Here is a 20,015-nt window from a genome sequence, read left to right as displayed (position 1 = left end):
CGCGGGGCCTGCCCCGGCGAGGCCCGGCCCTGCGAGCCGCCAGGCCTCGCAGCGGCTGGGCCCAGCCTGCGGCGGCACCAGAGAACTGCCCTGGCACCGGCCGGTTTTCCCGGCCCCCGGGAGAAGGCACGGCAGTGCGTTTCCCGCTGACCGCGCCGAGCTGGAAATCCCCCCTTTCTCCAGCCCCTGGGACGCGGCGGTGCTGCTGCTCGTGCTCCGGCCTCCCCACCCTGCCCTTCCTGCGCGGCGGCCCGGGGGGGGGCGAGGTGCCGGCCGGGGACGTGCAACACGTGCTGCTGCCCACACGTGCCGCTGCGCGGATGTGCTCAAGCCCGCCTCAGTCAGCCCGTGTGTGCACGTACGTGCCGCTGCGTGCATCCGGGTGGGACCCCCCCCCCCAGAGCTCGCCACGGTGGTGGTGGTGGTGGTGGAAGTGCATGAGGGATGCGGGGCCCGGAGTGGGCACGGCCTTCCCCTTGCACATGCCGCTTGGTCCCCTCGCCAAGGCCAAGCATCTTGCTGCCCAGGGGGGCCCCACCGGAGGCCTGGGAACCCCCTGCACCCGCATTCGGGCTCGTACGTGTGCTTCCTCAGGCGCTCGCCGTGCCGAGCAAGGTTATTTTTGGCTCCCCGTTATCAGGAAACATGAGCAGGTATATTTAGCAGCCCCTTCGGTGAGCAGCTCACCCACTTCCCAGGGAATGGCCGGAGGAGGGAAGTGGGAGCGGCCGGGCTGACATGGTCTGCTCCGTGCTGCAGGGCACAGTGCAGGCAGAGCCCTGGAGAGCAGCTTGCCCGCTCCCGCTCCTGCCTGTGAGCCAAGCACCTGGGGGTGAAGGGGGAAAGCAACTCCGATACTGCCGGAGCTGGAAAGGGGGAGCACAAGAACTGCCCCAGAATGTCCTGTTCCTGCCCCGGCTCTCCAAGGGCTGCCCCATCCCCAGGACCAGACCCACCAACAAAACACATCCAGCCCATGTCCCTTTGGGCGCTGGCACCAGCATGCCGCAGGTCCTGGCTCTCCATGGGCTTAAAATGTCAGATTTGCTGTGGCTCCATGCAAATCAGGACCTGGCTGTCCCGTGTCAGACAGTGCATGGGCCCCCAGGTCCTGCCAAGGGGTGACTTGGAGTGGAGCAGACACCCTCGGGTCCCCGGTGCTTGGCAGGAGGGGGACGGGCAGTGGGTACATGTGCCCTGTGTGAGGCATACTGCAAGGACTGGCCGCCTCAAAGTTACACCATGGCAGAGCACGTGGCCATGGTAGGGCTGTTTTGCTCAGGGATGTGCAAAACCACTGAGAAGTCTGGGCAGGCCTGATTCTCAGAGCAGGCTGTAAAGCTCCCCAGCCCTGCTAGGCATCTTGGGACAAACAAAGCTCAGGTGGATTTTGAGCTTTTTTTTTTTTTTTTTCCCCAGGGAATTGTAACAACAACCTCCCCCCCCCAAAAAAAAAACAACATTTGAAAATGTGTACAATGGCGACTGGAGTAGCTCTGCTGCACTCCCACGCTGATTACCAGACACGAAGCCTTTTCTAAGGCACAAACAATGCGCTAATCCCTCAGGGAACTCACTCCAAAAGACAAACATTTGCTTGAATGGTCACCAAAATCACCCAGGGCCCTCCCTTTTGGTGGCTGGGGTTTTTCCGCTGAGAACTGTCAGTGCTCTGTGTCTTTCCTGAGTTGTGCGTGTTCCCTGGCATTGCTATTTTTGGAAGCAGCTGCCTGTGACTTACAGCAACAGGAAGGTATAAATTCAGGCGCTGGGGAGCAGCGCTGGTCAGAAACAAACCCGGCCTCCACGTCGCAGACTGCTTCAAGCTATCCTGACTGCGGTGCTGCAGCATCTACGAGGACAGGCAGCACCTACGAGGACAGGCTCGGGRAGGGTGAGCTCAGCGTGTTGAAAAGCAGCAGAAACAGACGGTTTCTCCGAGGATTTCTTATTTTGCAAAAAACAGGCCACTCCTGACGGCAAGGTGAGCCCAAGTCCTATTTCTTATCTCTAGGAACACCACGGTTTGTTTTCGCTCTTTGCTCTTTCCTCTGCCTGGCCAAAGATCACAGATCTTGGAAGTCTAATGAAGGTTGGGTCAGCGACAAGTAACAAGGCTCTGGGAAAAGGGATGGGGGAATCTGACCCCCTCTGTAGTGGGATTGGTTCCTGTGACACGGCAGTTGTTTTAGTTAATTGGATTAGAAACACATAGTTAGAACTGATAATGCTGCCTGACAATAACTGTGTGCCTAGCAGGTCCTGCCACCTTGGTGGCTTTGCACACGGAGAGGTGGGTGGTGCAAGACTGTTCTTCTGAGGGGTCAGACAGGGCCCTGTGTGGGCTGTAAGGGACAGGATTTGGGAGAGGGGTCCCCCCTGCCCGGGATGGAGAGACACCTCTTGAAACTGCCATCATCTCACTCCTTGTCTCTCCTTGTTCTGCAGCATGCGATCAGGGCTGCTCCTCATCGGGAGCTGCCTGACACCGGGGGTGCCGCTGCCGGGGACCACCAACCCTGGCAAGGCGGAGGAGCCGCTGGATGCCTACGTGAGGTCCATCAGCCAGCTAGCCCAGCCGTGCTCAGTGGGCAGTGAGCCCCTGCGCCCCTGCCGAGCCCCCCAGGCCAGGGCCAGAGGGACACCGAGCTGGAGCAGTGACAAAGGCCAGCCATCTGCCACCTCGCTGCAGGACATCACAGCCCAGTTCAATGGACAGCAGAGCTCCCTGGGCCTCCCCAGTGCTGCTGACCCGCTGGCATGGCTCTACGGGCTATTGGACCCCAAGCAGCAGATGAGGACCCCTGCGTCTAGCCCCTCACAGCCAGCCCCAGAATCGGACCTACAGGCAGCCCCCAGACCGTTCAGTACTGCTCCCAAGCTGGGTGCCCCATCTGTGCCTGGAGAGAGGTCTTGTCGCTGGCAGCGGTCCCACAGGCGGGCAGCCCTGCCCAGCTCTGTCATCAAAGGCTGGCCTGGCCGGCACCAGAACTCATGCTTGCCTGTGATTTATGAATTGTGATGGACTCAAATAAAACTCTGCAGGACAGAGGCTCCCCAGTGGCTCTTTGCCAGTGATCATTTCTGCCAGGGATGGTTGTGCCTGCTGGGGCTCCCTTGGCACATGTCTCTGGTGCCGTTTAGGGATTTCTCCTGCCTCCAGTTCACCCCAGGAGACAAGCACACCCCAGCAGTGGTGGGGAGTGGGTACTGGGCTGGTGCAGAAACATCTGTAATGCCCTCTCTTTAGCCTGGTTGGGTTTGGGATGGAGCTGTAAGTGCTCTGAGGTGCTGGGCCCGTGGGGAGGGCTGGCAGGCGGCTCTTGATGAAGGGAATGCTCAGGGGACAGTCCCAGGGCCACAGCACACTGTTCCTGCTCTCATGGGGCAGCACTTCAGGCAAACAAGGGGAGGCAGCTGCTGTTGCTCCTCTCGGGCTTCCTCTCCCCGCCTTGGGGCTATCTAAGGCCAAGGGCGCCCTGCCAGGCCTTGAGCCCTGGAGTAAACAAAGGATGCAGGTGGGCAGGAAATGTGCTGGGCTCCAGCCAAGCCCACGTGCAAGCCCCAAGCTCCCAGCTGGGCTGGGGACAAACCTCTAACTCCCACCGCTTTCGCACGCTTTTGCAAGCAGGACCAATGCAGGCTGGCCTGGGCTAGAGGTGCATCAGGGCCCTGCAAACTCCTCCTTGTCCCAGGCTGTTTGGCAAGTCAGAGGAGAAGGAGAGTGCTGCACAAAGCTCCCTTGCATGTCTTAGCAGCCAGCAAATCCTTTCTCAAGCTGCCTCCTCCAGAACAGGGCCCTTTATGTCTCCCCAGTGCTGCAGACCTTGGGCCTTGAGTGGGGAGGATCACTCAGCTTTTGTGTCCTGACAACCATACCCCCAGCTAGCTCCTCCAGACGCAACCCACCTCGCTACCCTATAAAGCACCAGGTGCAGGCAGGTGTGAGCAGAGGTCATAAAGCAGAGGTGTCCTGGATTCCCCTGACCCAGACCCAGTACCTCAAGTAACTGGTGAAAATCAAATGGGTCAAGCCTGGGACTTCCCTGTGGTGAAGCCAAGGCCCTAAAGCCAAAGCCGAAGCAGAGCCCAGCTAAATCGCCAGCACACAGGGCACCTCCAGGCCCATTTGACACATAGAGCGTAGCTCAGCATTTTGTCTGCAAACCATTCTGCCACTACTTTTCCTCTTCTCCTGAAACCTAATCCCTTAAAAAGTAACCCTGCCTCCCACTTGGCTGGAAAATATTTAGCCATTGTGCAATGAGTTCAGCTTCCAGYGGGATATGGGAGGAGATGGCTCCATGTGCTCCCCTCCCTGCCCAGTGGTGCTGTCCTGGTGGAGAAGCTATGTTTCTCCTAGCATTTGCTTGCTGCGCCAGGTGCACTGTGGGACCCTGTGCCTTTGCTGAAGAAGCAGCATAACCCGCCAGGAGGAAATTCTGATCAGGATCAGCCCATCACCTCCCACAGCTGCTTAATCCTCCTGCAGTGGGTGAGAACTGACTCCAGGCCAGTCCGGGATGTTGAGGCTGGCAGGGGGTCTGACCCTTCGGGCTGGCACTGGGTTTCCAAGCAGCCCAGCCAGCCACAAGAGTGCAGGAAGGAGTCCATCCCCTTCTTCTGCAAGCCCACAGGACTGCAGCCATGCAGGTACCTTGCCTTTAGCTGGAGACTGTGGGAGGGCGGCTGCAACCATCCTGTGCAACTGCAGCAGGAGAAGGAGATACTCTGGCCACCAGAGCCCAGGGCCACAAGTCACACAGGGAAAAGAGGTTCAAAGGAGTCTGGGAATCAAGCAGGCTTCATGTGAGGATCTGGCAAAGACTTTTCTCACCAGATGGGGCCCATATAACAGGGCAGGGAGGTCCCTGCTTTGCTGGGACTGCGAGAGTGAAGCATACCCAGGGAGGTCTCTGCTCATCCTCCATGATGAGCACCGTCTCCTCATTGGTGCTTACTGCTGCATTGGGTGCTGTCTGGGACCAGTACTATCTGTCTGCTGAGCAGACCCTTCCTCTTCCCTGTGATGGCCCCAAACACATGCTCTGGCCAATCCCTGCAGGCCCACAGGTTCCCACACCCCTCAAACCACAGAAGAGTTCATCCCATGCAAGAAAAATCCCCTTCAAACATTTATTTGTGAGAGCTTTTCACTGCTTCTGTCATTTTCCAGTAAGTAGCAGGATGGGAGCATGARCAGAGACTGTGCGTAACAGCAGAAAAACAAGCCCACCCACAGACCAGCGCCGTGGCAGCCCTGAGGCATAGCCAATTTCATCTGGCAGCAACAGCCCTGTGACCCCAACTGCAGGGCATCTGGGGTTGTCAGCTCCCTCAGGAAAGCACTTAACAGTGGGAATTCCCAGCATATCCACACTGACTCATTGAGTTGTCCCAAGGGATCTGTCCTGTCAGTTCAGCCCCAGGATTAAACAGTGCAGACAAACACTTGGGACTGAAGYAGGATTAGCTAAAATGCTGTCACAGGCCATGCCAGGAGTCCCTCTGGCAGTTGCCCATATCACATCAGTGTCGCTGCAAGGGATGACCAGAGAAGGGCTATGACTCCAGGGGCATCCTGGGGGGGGGGGGGGGGGGGAGGTTGGAAGCCCTGGGAGGTTTTGCTCCACTTGTCTGTGAGGAGGTGAGAGGGATTAAGCACTGCTCATGTCCCGGTCCCTGTCCCCAACAGTCCCCCAGGACAAACCAACATTAGTGAGGGGCTTCCTGGTGCCTGCTGAGCCACAACCCCTGAAATTTATCCTTGCCCCACTGATCTCTGCCTCAGTGGGGCCAGCACTGGCTCTGGGCAGTTTCCTACTCCAGAGTTCCTCTTTGCCCTGATCCTTGGGGTCCTTGGTGATCCCACAAAGAAAGGGGGCAAAGTAGTGTAGGGACTGTTTTAGATTAAGATGGAAGAGCTATATTCACAGTGTGATTGCAGTTTTGGTGGAAGAGACCTCGGGAGGACTCTAGTTCAACCACCTGTCATGACAACTAGCTCTTAGTGGCTATGGCTTGGCCCAGCTGAGCCCTGAAACCTCCCAGAACCGAGATCTCCCACCTCCCTGGAGACCTGTCCCAGGGCTGCTCCTCTTCTGGGTGCATCCCCTCTGTCTCTCCTTGTCCCACAGTTGAGGGGTGCTTGCAACCTGCCCCAGCCTCCCAATGGCCAGACCCTATGAGCCCAGCTCCCTCCCATCTCCTCCTGGGTCAAGTAATCCAGGCCCGACCAGTTTGACAGCCTCTGGGGACCTCACCAGGGTCTCCACATCCCTCTCACACAGTCCCTGATGTGGCTTAACTGTCACATCAGGGCCTTTTCAAGCCCTGCGTGTCCCGGAGCATTGGTTCATCCCACTACTACCCCAGCTGCACAGTACCATCTGGACCATTCGTCCACTTGAAATCCCCCAGTCCCACCCTGCACCAATTAAGGGAATCGTTGTCTTGGGTGTTGTTTTTGAGAAGCTCTCAGGAAAGAAGGGGGCAGATACTCATGGCTGAAGGATAAGCAGGAAACTGTGACAACAAGCATTTCAGGCCAGCATGACGAAGACACTAAAGGGACAAACAGGGGGAAGGGGAATGTCTCACAGCCTCCTTGTGCTGTCCCTGGCAGGGCTCCCTGGACTGTGGGAAAGGGTCCAGGCTGTCAGCATCTCCCAGCAGTGGCCTGTTCCCCACTAAGCCTAGGGAGCTGGCTTTTTGCTGGGACATCTCCATCAGCTCAATGATTTTGCTGTAGAGGTGCTCAGGGGCATTCATCCCCCACACGAAGTCCCAGTGGTTCCAGTCAGTGATGTTCCTGTAGTAAACAATGTTGGCGATGCGGGGCAGCAGCAGGCTGACGTCCCTCCAGTCAGCTGTCCAGTCCTCGCCCCCGGACCACACTGCAGTTGGCACAGGCATCTTCTCTATCTTGTAGGAGGGAGGCGTCTCCTGGAGAGACATGGTCATTCCTGAGAAACCGTCAACCCTTGCAAGCCAACTGCTCCCTTCAACATGGAGGTTGGGACTCTGGGTAAGCCTGGCCATGATTTCAGAGGGACGCTGTTCATGAGCTGAATGCAGAGGCTATGGGTCGTCCCCTGGGCCCTCCACCTCCACAGCATTCACACCTCCCTCCTCTGGAAACCAGAACTGCTGCTGTGGTCTCCTATGTGGCCTCCTACCTGGTAGTACCTGGCTTGGTTTCCACTGCCATAGTCAAAAGCTTTGAAGTCTCCTGATTTCACCGCCTATGAGGAGAAGATAGATATCAAGTTAGACACACAGCTGGGCTGGTGAGCATCACTGCACGGATCTGGTGTTTCAAAGACTCCTTGAGGGACCACATCACAGATAGGGTGCTTGCATGAGATGTTTCAGGCCTAGGTACCACCTCCCACACACTCTGAAGCCAGATTTTCTGCCTTTTTTACAGAGCGACCATTTGATTTCCAGCTCTATGGCTATCCCTAGCTATAAATTTACAAACCAAGGAGTTACATGTGATTTTTAAGTTGCCTCAGTGCTAACTCGCACCAGTGAAAACCTGCTCACTGTCAGCATTTTGGATGTAGGATGCTGTCAGAAAACTTCATGTTAACAAGTTTTTATTCAACACAATTAACATCCTTTCTGCTCTCTTGACACTTCAGGCTCAGAGCATACAGCCAGCAGTGAACCTGTTTCTTTTCAGAATTGCCTTCTGTGCTAGGAGAGAAAACTCAGATACCTACATGATAGTTGCTTTGATTAAGAAGACTTTTTTCCACCTTCCCATTACCTATAATTTGGCTCTGCAAGGAAGCACACCTGGGGTGGGGGGGACTTTTGTGCAACCCTGGCTCACAACAGGGCCAGCATCACAACAGGTTGCTCAGGGTCATGTCTGGGCAGTCCCTGTGGACGGAGATCCCCCACCGCTTTGGGCCTGTCTTAGGGAAGCACCACTTGCATGGAGAAGGATTGTTATGTGCAACTGGGATTTCCCATGTTGCAGCTTCTGCCATGGGCTCTGGTGCTTTCGCTGTGCTCCCCTGRGCAGAATCTGGCCCTGTCATGTCTGTAGCACCTTTGGGCAGTGGAAGATGCATTTGGATCTCCTGTCACCTTCTCATCTCTCGGTTGAACTAGCCTAGCTCCTGCAGCCTCTTCTTGTATGCCCTGACCTCCAGCCCCACCATTGTCATAGCCCTGCACTGGACTTGCTCCAATTTGTCAGCATTTCTCTTACAGTGGAGACCCCAGACCTGGACACAGTGTCCAGATGTGGCCTCCCCAGTGCTGAGCATAGGAGAGTAATCCCTTCCCTTGTCCTGCTGATTATGCTCTGGCCAATGCATAACGCAGTGGGCGTAACGCAGTGCAATGCAGAAGGACCAAATAACAGGGAACAGGGTAGCTTTTCCTGCATCTGATAGGTATTCTGTAGACTTAATTTCTTAGTTTTCTTTTCTCATAAACTGCTAATGCCAAAGAGTATTGACCTTTCACATCTATCCTGAACACACAAGACTGTTAGTGGAGAGATCAGCCAAGGGGGAAAGCATGTGCATTTAAGCATTTCAAGGAACCTACCTGGACCCAGTGTATTATATTTTTAACAGATGTCCCATCAGGATAGTGGGCTGTATACACATCCAGTCGGCTCTGCAAGGAAACATAATCAAAATATCATTGCTTTTGAAAGGAAGAGGAACAGGAGAAGGACTGTTCACAGACTATATCTTTTCCAAACCAGTAGCTGCTAAATCACACTGTCTAGAGGATTAGATCAGCTTCAGAAGTATAACTTCCGTTAAAAATCAATTGCTCTGACACAGCTCCAGAAAAAGAAATAGTCCATGAGCAAACTCTATCATCTTTAATTCTGATCAAAGTTCCCTGAGCTCTGCCAAACCTCCCTTCTTCCGGGGGTGGGAGACAACTACTGGCAGGTCAGCAGAGTTTGACTCCCTACTTTTGAGTGCAGACAACCTCCCTGAAATCAAAAGGGCTTGGAAGCTGATCTCCTCCTCTCAGCCAAGGAAGGATGTTGGCTAACACTGTAAATGAATTTCTGCAAAGCCTGTGCTCAGTGCTGTAACAGGTCCCTGGGGACTGTAACTGTAGCTGAGCTGTGGGAACCACGTCCTGGCACAGTGGCTGTGTTCAGGACCTTAGTGACTATCCATGGTCATCTAGATTCTGCTTGGGTGGTACTGAGAGCACTGATTTAGAATCTATAGGCAGGTAATGGTGGGGCTGCACATCAGGTGCTCTATAATGCTGCTGGGACATGCAGCTGGTCTCTTGATGATAGGTAGCTCAATCATAGAAATGCTAAGAAGCTAGCTAATAATTCATATTCACTTGGAGTCTGGAGTCCTTTCTTATCTGGGGAGAAATTTATGCAGGAGAAATAGAGAGAGGGAGATCTGGCAGAGAGACACACTTTGCTTTTGCTTCATATGTTTGTCCTTGATCATTTGAGGCAAACAGCCGTGCTAGGCTGGGTAGGCTGTTTCATAGGGAAGAGACAGCCGATACGCAAGCAGAGCTGCAGGGGCAGATGTTGGTGTTGGGCACTCTTGGTTGCTGAGCCTCTGAGGTTTGGCTTCCTCCCAGACCAAAATTGAAGACAGCGGAGGAAAATGTGCATGCATACACACCATATTGAGATTCTTCTCATTGTAGCCACCCAGAAGGAAAAACATGTTAGCGCAGGACTTGTGAAAGAATGAGTAGCTGCACAGTTCAGGAAGAAATTTCCACATCTTTRTCATTCTCAAGGACACATCTGTTTTGCCAAGCAGAAGCTGTAAATACAAAAGGCAAAATTAACTTCTCGTATTTTCCTTCCTGCAGCCTAACTCTCAAATGGCCTTCCTTTACCTGTGGCTGGCCAGAGATGTGCTTGTGCCCCCATGAGCTGTCCCATGAGCTACACAGTGAGTTGATGTGCTTCCCAGGATACCCACGGCAGTGAAACCACTTCCCATTTACCCTTCTGCCCCTGGTGAGATGTGTACAACTCACTCAGGGATGCACTGCTCATGCTGTATTGATGTGCTCACTGAAGGTACACTAGGAAAATGAATGTGCATCTCTTCTTTCTCCTGCCTCTCCCAAGCTTTGGATTTGTTTTTCACTGTCATTGAAATCAGCAATTTTATACACAATAAAGCTGATCATTACAAGGTGGCCTGGCCAAGAATTCATTAAGTGCCCCCAGAGAAGGACTGGTTTCAACACCTGAAGAGACTACAGATAGCAGGAAGACATATATTTAACAAAGTGATCATGCAGAAACATGCCTGCACCTGAAATTGTGCCTTATAAATCAGTGGGAACTAATTGCTTTCTGCTGCATCAGATAACTCAGGGATTGTGTCTGGGCACAATACCTTTTCTAACATTCATGTGTTCAGTGGGGTAGAATGTAGAGTAATCTCATACCTTAAGTATCTTGCACTGTCTGTCAAGAAGGAACGACATTTTCATGATAGGACTTTTGGTGTACTTAATTGTTGTTACAGGAGCCAGGGCAAAAAATATTTTGATTTTCTGAGCCAGTTCTGGCATGGACGAAAATGCTATGAATGCTGAGAAAGCAGAAGAGCAAATTTAACAGAAAAACAATCTGTGATTTGCCAATCTGTGTTCAGATGCTTAATCCAAGGGTTCATCCGGAACTTTGAATTAGAAACCTGGGATGTATGACTCTTCCCTCCTTTCTGTTTAATGTCAGTGTAAGAGATGTTCAAAAGGAGACAACCTCTTTACTTCTACAGTTAGATGTGACTGATAAAATTCTTTAATGACCATCACTACCCCCTGCCACATTAGCGAGATGAAGAGAACAGTACTGTCATCTTCCATTACTTGCTGCTAATGGGCACCATGAACGTGAAGGTTGTCTTATACCTATGCTGGCCTGGCTGGTGAAAAGAAGCAGCCTGTGTTTCATCTGAAAGTAGAAGCTGTGACCTTCAATGCAAAATTCCTTTCCTTTTGGTGTGGAGCACTGGCAATTAAGTTTTCTAGGCTGAAGTATAGTAAAATGTCCTAGCTGCAACAGCACCCAGGAGTTTACTAGAAGTGGAGCTGTTCAGAAGTCACCAAGAACTTTTCTATTGTCCTAGGAACATGGTAATCCACCCAGATTTCTTATGGAAACCATGGCTACAGTGGGACTTCTCATTGCAAGAGACGTTCTGATGTTGTCTTAGAGTGTAGGCTCAATGGCCCACAAAGATGGGGATGTTCTACACCTGCTGCTTACAAATTCCAAAATGCAAGTTTTCAAGGTTGTCCTTGAAAAAGGACCTTGAAAAAGGCAGTCTCCTGTGCTATGGAGAGAAAGGTGATGTGCAGTCCTTCCTAACACACCGATAGTGGAGCCCTGTGAATAGCCGACGTAATATATTTGCTTCTGTCCAGTCTTCTGCAGAACAAAGTCGATCATTGCTGGGAGGTCATACATAGCCATTTCATGAAAACTGAAATACAGTAATTGTGCATTAGTTACATGGTAACACCGTAAGACCAAAATCTGTGAATTTTGACCAGTTTGCATTGCTTACATACTTAAGAGCTTAATGTCTGAGGCTAATTTTCCAAAAGAAAAATCTCATTAGCAAGGGGAACTCTGTGCTTGGTGAAACTAAAAAGGATCCAAGGGTATTATTCCTACAATGGCCTCATCCCTCCTTGAAAAGCTTTAGTTTTCCCCTTAACAATGGTTAGCTTCAGGGAAATTGTGCAGACCGTGACCAGCAGTGCAATATACCATTTCAATTGCAATATACAACTCTGAAGACCCAGAGCTGGCTCCCATCAGGGTGCCAAAATCAGCTCTGCTCCTAGAAGATGCTCTTTCTCAGAAGGGGTTGGAGTGCCAGTTCCTGCCCATGTACCTTTCAGCATGATGTGGTGAACCACAGTCCTGTAATAAAACGGGCCAAATTGACCACATGCCATAGCTGCTCATCCGCATTTCTAGTCATCTCTCTATTTCACAATGCACCTATTTTACTAACTTTTCTACTTCAAGCATATTTATTAGCCTGGGAAATCAAGGACTGTTCTTACAATCAGCTCTGGATAGGCAGTGGCAGTTTAAAACTAACCCCCTTGTCTCCTTGAACTGTGTTACTGAGCAGAAAGAAAAATCATTTCCTAGGTGTAGTCACAGTGCATCTCTAAAGAGAGGTGTGAGAGATGATGCATGGAGCCTGAACGGGAAGGAGCCAGTCCACCAGAGAGCTTCTGGTGGTGTGAGTGGACTGGGGCCAGGTATGCTCCATTCACTGTGTAACCCACCCTGCCCATTTTTGGGGACATATTTTCTGTGGCATATGGGTGGCCTCGACAAGATCTAGGAGATGGGGATCTTGCATCACTGCTTGTGGGCACTTTGCTGGAAGGTTTGGCCTGGGAGGTCCTTGCAGAGTCCTGGAGAGAGGGGCAGGTGTCTCCACAGGATGGGTCTCTGCACACAGGCAGCAGCGCTCTGCACTTTGGCAGGGCTGGGCACTTGCAGAGAGATGCTGGCACTATGTCAGAAGGCAGGTCTGCACAGGTACCTCCAATCTCTGTGGGCACATCACTGTGAGATTTGGAGGAGGCCACAGCTAGGGAATTAGATATGCTGACTTGCCTGCTAGGAGGCACCCGCCTCTGCCTAGAGGTTAGTGACAGGCAGAAAAGTTTGCTAGCTTTTGTAATCCTCTCCAGCCTACCTGAAATCCCAGAATTCTTCCTGGTCAGATGAAAGATACTTGTGTCTTCGGGACCAGGTGGTCCCACGACTGTTTCCCAGCCAGACGTCATAGTCAGAGTCTGCTAGTATGAAGCCAAGGCTGTTGTTAGCCAGATTTTGAACCCAGTTGCTACCTTCTCCAAATATCCCATGCTGAAGAAACACAGCTGGTTTGGGGTCTGGATATGAAAGAAACAGCATATTTCATTAAACCAGAATTTCTCTATTGTACTCATGCCAAATTCAGGCCAGTAAAACCTCTGTCTTATTACGGGAAAGCGTCCAATACCCTTACTAATACAATATCTCCTGTTGAACAGAAAATCTGGAGAGAGGGGATCAAAAGAGAGATGTTAAGAAATCTTTCCTGTAGTTGTCTTGTGGTTGTTCCCCTAGTTATCTCAGGCTGATGAGCTGCTAACATTTCAGATCCCACGTGCTCATTCCCATGTGCTCAACACCAAGGCCCCCAGCTGGTCATGGCAATCACGTGAAAGCTCAAAAGCACAGCCTTGTCCCTGAGACAGTTAAATTGCAACAGTCACAAATTTATGGGGAAAAAATTAAATGAGGACCTCTCTTAAGATACTTCTGCACCCTCTGAGCCTCAGAACCAAGTCAATGCTTGTTATCAAAGGTGGTTTCTGTGTTGCAGGCACATTTTTCTCTGCTGGCTGATAAAGCCTTGATTGTAAATCAGAGAAATGCTATGGGTTTGGGATTTTTGCTTTAACAATAAATATTCCTCTGGCCTGATAAGGTTCATCCCTTCCCTCAGATCTCAGGTGGTTGCTTGATATGCTCTGGGGTTTTGCTGGCTTGCTTGTCAAATAGAGCCATACCTCTGTTTCCAGGATTTTCTCTCCCATGAGGAATTCTGTTCAGTCTTACATAATAACCATCATGAGTCAGAACTTCATATTCCTCACTGGGGTACCCTCTGTAGCGGATCATTTGACTCTGAGAGAAGAAAAACAAAGTTGGAAAACTTTACATAGCTGAGATGTTTGTTTGATTTGGAGCGCATTCCTCATCAGTTGGGATATCTTTTTAAACTGTTCGTATGAAACAGAAGTACTGCAGGAGCTGGGCCTTCTGCTTTGTCCGGTGTGTCTGACCCAGCTGATGACCTCTTTGAGATCTTGCTAGACAGAGTGCGCTCCATCCAAATTCCCCACCCAGCTCCAAACAAAGAGAGCTGAGAGGGCAGAATCAGCTGTGGAGAGGCACAGAAATGTCTCCACACCAAATATCACTTTCTGCACTCTTCACCTGACAGAATGGACTGAACACTCAAGAACCTCCAGTTAGGAAAAAAGTATTTCACACAAGGTGTGCTTTCAAAAATTCACAATAATTAAGCATCTCTTCTGCAGAAAAAGATCAAACAATGCGAACTACAAGGAAAAAGGAGACATTCACTTTTGAACTCATGCCAGTGAGCAGTTACTTAAAGAGGACAGAACTGGGCATGGGACCAAAAGGTAGCAGGACTCAGATGTGACATGTGGCACATGAATATGCGTTCTGGAAAATGCTCCAAAAATGAAGATTGAAAGCAGAGGGATTACTGACATCTGACATTAGTAGCAAAACACGTTATGTCTTGCTCAGAGCCAATTTACAGAGCAGATAAGATCACAAGTTTATGTAACTCGCAGAGCTGGGCTGACTGGAAGAACCTCTTGTGGCAATAAGAGAAGTTGTATAGGATTTAGCAGGACTCCTGCAGTTCTACCAAAACTTTTTTAATGTTTAAAATTCAACAGATTGGAAAGTTCCAGTCTGGTGAAATCAAGTTGTGATCCTGCCTACATACAGCTATGCTTGTTTTTTCACATGGTTGGCAGGAGAGATTAATGTTGGCAGTTTTATGCCAAACTCTTCAGTCTGTCTAAATACATCTTCAGAGACTTTCAAGACCTTCCAAGACACCTGACACAGCCCTGAGCAACCTGCTGTAGCTGTGACCTTGGCCCTGCTATTAGCTGGGGTCAGACTGGAGACCACCACCCAGGGTGCCTCCAGCCTAAGCCTGGCTGTGATTGTATGTTCATGCCTTGTAAAGCACTACTTATACTTTGTTCTTTTTAGGATAACTTGTTGGGTTCGTAATTCCTGACTGAGATCCTGCCTTACCAAGGGACACAGAAGAATGCCAAACTGTTTGAACACAGAGGAGAGGAGCATTCAAAATTTTCTGCCCTCAAGGAAGATGTCTGATCAAATACACACATGGGATTACTTCCTTTTCTAACTGATCTACTTATAATTACACTTATTGCTGGGAGGAAGAAGACTCATTCAGGAAGCAGGACTTGTTAATAAAGGTATGGAGACGACATAACATTTTACAGCTCAACAAAGCCAGCACACATGGTGATGACCACGGCAGCCCAAGCCACATACCCTCCATGCCCTTTGCAACCCTCTGTCCCCCAGCTACACATCTGTAAATTTTCAGACTTAGTGGAAAAGCAAACTTCTCCTGACTTACAACATTCATGAATGCCTCTGGATTTACACCCTTTTTCTTCCTGATGATATCCTCTGAGTTCGCAGATGCTTGTATCAAAAGCAGGATTGCAATAAACATCCACATCTTGCATCTGAGTAAAACAGTATGTTTTTTAATAACATTGTTATGAAAGCCTGTCTCTTCTTGGTCAAGCTGGCATAAGTTCCGTTTGTATCCAAACACCATAAATCATAAGCTGGAGGTGGGGAGGAGTTCCCAAATCCAGCTTCTATTGCAGTCCGTGCAAGGCTCTTTTTAATCCTCCACACACACTGAATCTGGTACTATGTAAGACACATTTTTACAATTTTAATGGTAAAAAGAAGACAAACAGCTTTATAATACCAGAATGAAAATGTTGGAAAATGTCAGTAGGTTAAATGTCATATACGTAAGAACGATACTTAAGAATGATACATAGGAATACGTAAGAATGATATGTAAGTATTTAAACTATGCAAGGAACACATTTAGGTTGGCTCAGTTATGACTTTGTCTATACTTTTGCTGTTTTTTTTATTGCTTAACTGCTGCACTCAAAAACCACAATTCACACAAGCATCCTATGTACTGAAACTTATAGAGACTTGTAGGAGACTTGTAGAATTATAAATGTAGCTAGAAAACATCAGAAAGCTTTTGATCTCCTCAGACCTTCCTGTCCTGAGCAGAGATGTATTCTTAATGTACAATTAATATATTACTATATGTGATTTATAATGCTTAGCCAGGCTCTTAAAAGTTAGACCCTAAGTTCTACTCAGTTGCATTAGTTGCAAATTTTTTCACCAGCCAGCTGGTTACCTTCCTTCTTCCTCTTTCTATTTGCTCTCCCATGCCACAAGATGCACCTTACATCCGAGGGAATAATCCCAGTGTTCACAGTAACTCCCTCTACAGTATTAACGAGAAGCAATTTGCTGAGAAAAGAGCAATCAATGCTTTTTTTACCCACAGAAGGGTAACTCCAATGCAAATCTAGATGAGGAGGAAGAAAATACATTACCAGGCAGAGCCCACTGTCGTATCTGGTCTGGTTGGAGGTATGAATGACAGTGGCTCTATCTACACCAGCATTAAAAAGAGTATGCTGTGTCAGAGCCCTGCTACGTCAGTGGCACGCTGGACCACATCATGAATCCTCCAATTAAACGATGTGCACACTGGTCATATCTTGGGTAACTTCCTCTGCTTCACCTTGCGGTCATGACTTTCATGCTTGCAAAGGATTATATTTCTGAAAGCAGCCAGAGTGGTGCTGCAGTCAGGAATCTCAGCTATGGATTTGCATCTTAAGCTCATGATAACTATAGTCAATGCCACCAACATATTTTCTCTTTAAAGGGTCATTTCTTAACTCCCAGTGACCTTCGAAAATGCCCCGTGAAAGGACTCCTGTGGCAAGGAAAGGATTAGGGCTGCTCTCACTGCCTGTGTAGCCAGCTCTGAGTCCCTGAAAAATAGCAAGGGAGAACCGCATTTATATCTGACTCTCTGTAAGCTTCACAAGGCCTCAAGAACATGCTGATCTCTCTATAGACACACCCAGGACAGATCAGGTTTTATTGGCTGTCTGGGTGGGCAACACTGAGCGATTATACCATACTTTAAAAGCAGCACAGAAAATCTCCACATCCCCCTTAAACTCAGGGGATGGTATCTGCAAATTGCAATTTGCAAAATCTCTGCAATGGTTTCTAGCAAAGCACCAAGGTTAGCATCCTGCCGATGAATTGCAGAGCAGAGCAAAGTTTATACAATGCCTCTATTTTGCTGAAGCTACATGTATTGCACAGAGCAAACGTGTTTGTTCTCCACCCCCATCATGTGATGTTATAACTGCTGCCATTCTGTAGGTATTCAGTAGCCACCTAAAAGACCTGGCTAAGCTTACGGCTGCCTGGTACACTGTTTGATTATACAGTTCCTGAAAGTGGATTAGGCTGATTTCAAATATTCATACCAGCTATAGTCTATGTGCGGTATGTGAGTTATGAAACACGCTCAGCTGTCTCACTTCTACAAAACATGTGTGTCTCTCCATTCACCAGACTGTAATTTTCTATCATCGCCACAACCACTGCCATAAAGGGACTGCGTGTGTGGGCGTAACCTTCCCTATGATGGGTGCGGCCAGACCCTTCCCTGTTTCGTTAGTTTACTTTTGTCCCTACCTCTACTTTAGGCTTTTGAAAATGTCTTCCCGCTCATGTGAGTACAAAAATCCCACTAGATACAAGCTAAGATGGACTTTACTTCTTATCTAAAGGAGGACAATTCCAGTGCCCATCTTAAGAGGACTGAAAAATGCCCTATGGATGGAGAAACCAGTATTCAGTGTGTGTTTTTCTACTTTACCATCAAGTTCCCCTCAACAGCATAGAGACAGACCAATCCTAAGCGGGTCCTATCCCCTTACATCCTCCTTCAGTGGACCTGGAAACAATTACAATCTGCAGTTCACAGTTTCTCAGCTACAGTGAGAAATGAGGAAATGTATCAAATGATCTGTCTTGTATCCATCTTCCAAGTTCTTCATGGTACCAGACTGGTAACCAAGATCAGCTACTGGTGGTACTCACCGCTGCTCATCTCTGGCCATCAGCGCCATGTCTCACTGTGGCCTGAGTACAGGCTGCCACCAAAATACAGGAGGTTCAGGACAGGGTGGAGCTGTCTTGTCACCATATCCTCAAAATGGGTCTGCGATGTATGGATGTATGCCGTGGCAGGGACTGCTAGGTATCCAACATCTCTAAAAAGCAGGATGAAAAGAGAGGTGCCAAGACATGGATTTAACCACTGAAGTTCAAATCTGGGACTGTCAGTTCAAAGCATTTCTCCCATCATTAGCGAGTCTAGTTTCCATCTGCAGAAGTGGCCTCTTTTCTGTGACTCTTTTTCGATGCAGCCGGGCAATAGCATGCAAATTTTTACCAATTATATGAATTTTGTTCCAGGAATGTCTCCAAAGCAGGCACTGTGGGAACCCCCTCCGCACTTCAAATATGCTCTCCCTATATGGTCAGCTACTTCTTCAGCCACTGTCATGTCTGTCATCTTCTACCTCTGCTAGGTACTAGTTTCTGAGTTTGGAAAGGCATCTGAGAATTCTCCAGCATCCTCAGGCCATGGGCTTTCATAGCAATATATCAGCACTGTGGCTAGTGTGACATTTAGCGCCGGCACTTATATTTGTGGTAAGAGCCAGAGAAGCTACTGACAAAGATCAGCTAGCTTTTTACCTAGAAGTTCTTGCGCAGCTTAGTCAAAAGAAGAAATAAAGATGTTAGAGGCTTGTCTAGTTCAAATAGACATTGTAACACACAGGTGCAAGTTTAGGGGGAAAGAGTAATAGTACTGTGATACTGCTGTGAATGTACATTTGACAGAATTGTAAATAAGCACTAGTATTAACCTACAGGGTCAGGATCCCATAATACATAGAAGGGCACATAACTAAATATTAGGGAGACTATCATAGGTACCTGAAAAATTAAACTATATAACCACACTTATGGCATGGTTCTTCAGTACTGCTGTGGGAACTAATGTAAAAAAATCAAGACCATTTAGAAAGGGGAAGATATTTTATTTAACTTTCTAAGCAAGTAGACCGTATCCGTCAGCACTTGCATGCACACTTTGTCAGAAGCACCAAAATGTGTGTATCCAAACAGTCTGGCCAGGGTCACATGGAAGACAAGGGATGCCAGCTACTGAGTCCTCAGTATGCCTTCTGGATTCCTCTTGATTGCAATGACAAACTCTTTCTTGGACAGGTCTCCAATATCCTTTAGGAGTCAAAAGTTATTGTGATGCCATCATTTGCTTCGGCATCTTGTTTACTTCACCCTTCATAAATCTTAGGCAACATTGCTGCCAGGTGTCTTTTGGTTTTGTGTTTGGGAAATCATAAGACTATAATCCATCTTCCTGTTGGGATAACAGGAGGAGAAACAGCCCATAAAATATGCTGTATTTTCATTGCTGTCCTCCTTTTATTAGGTTCAGGTCTCTGCTGAAGAGTCACGGGCTTTGCAGTGCATCATGGTACAAGTAACACATTCCTCAGTGCTTACCAGTTTGACTGCTGTTAATCAAGCCCTTGGCTATCAATGCATACCATTCTTATAACTCTTGCTCTGGTGTTTTTTTCTGGTGTTTTCACACATATATAGGTCTCTAGACCATATGCACAGGATAACAGTAGTTACATTCTATCTTCTACCCAAGCAAAAGGGTAAGAAAGTCACAGGTAGGGAGATGCTTAACTAGCTGTCATCTGGTCTTTGCATCCTCACCAGGGAAAGAGAATATCATTCCGATTTTAGCAGTAAGAGGATATTAACTCTTGTGTAATCCCTGCCAGACAAATATGATTTTCTTTGCAGTAATGTTAGAGAGCCTTGCTCAAGTAAAAAAACTGATAAAGAAAGTTGTGCTGAACTGGTTGCACCTCTCCTAGTTTAAAGCCCCTCAGCTGGGCTGGGATATCTCCAGCATCTCTGATTACGCAGTTAGTAGGGATTTACGCATGGTAGAGTTGCATAGTCAAGCTTGATGAAACAGTGAATTATTTTTACAACACCTTGCTAGAATTATTCATGTAATAACTTTATACACAGTAGTAAAACTGAGTCAAGCAAAGTATAAATATTTCCTAACATGTTGATTGTGAAGTGAGATGTGGTGACCAATGGTTTGTCTCAGCTATTCCTTCTCCTGGGTCTTCATTCAGATGACCCTAGAACAACCCTGAGC

General features: G+C 48.8%; 2 protein-coding genes across 2 annotated transcripts; one reads left to right on the top strand and one right to left on the bottom strand.

The window, feature by feature from the left end:
* The first annotated feature begins 1,450 nt into the window (after nt 1-1,450).
* Nucleotides 1,451-3,034, top strand: DEPP1 (DEPP1, autophagy regulator). The gene is made up of 2 exons (XM_026089284.1): nt 1,451-1,984; nt 2,449-3,034. Exon 2 carries the CDS (start codon nt 2,450-2,452, stop codon nt 3,020-3,022), a length of 573 nt encoding a protein of 190 aa, XP_025945069.1. The 5' UTR covers nt 1,451-1,984; nt 2,449; the 3' UTR covers nt 3,023-3,034.
* A 3,530-nt stretch (nt 3,035-6,564) lies between these two features.
* Nucleotides 6,565-15,332, bottom strand: LOC112977213 (putative lysosomal acid lipase/cholesteryl ester hydrolase). The gene is made up of 9 exons (XM_026089272.1): nt 15,231-15,332; nt 13,576-13,693; nt 12,714-12,912; nt 11,362-11,471; nt 10,429-10,574; nt 9,642-9,788; nt 8,569-8,640; nt 7,179-7,244; nt 6,565-6,945 (listed from the first exon to the last, which is right to left on the bottom strand). Exons 1-9 carry the CDS (start codon nt 15,327-15,329, stop codon nt 6,565-6,567), a joined length of 1,338 nt encoding a protein of 445 aa, XP_025945057.1. The 5' UTR covers nt 15,330-15,332.
* Between the last annotated feature and the right edge of the window lie 4,683 nt (nt 15,333-20,015).

The sequence above is a fragment of the Apteryx rowi genome, unplaced genomic scaffold (assembly GCF_003343035.1).
Source record: "Apteryx rowi isolate R43461 unplaced genomic scaffold, aptRow1 scaffold_807, whole genome shotgun sequence".
Taxonomy (NCBI): Eukaryota; Metazoa; Chordata; class Aves; order Apterygiformes; family Apterygidae; genus Apteryx; species Apteryx rowi.
Note: the sequence above shows the minus strand (reverse complement) of the source record. Positions and strands in the feature narration are given on the sequence as shown.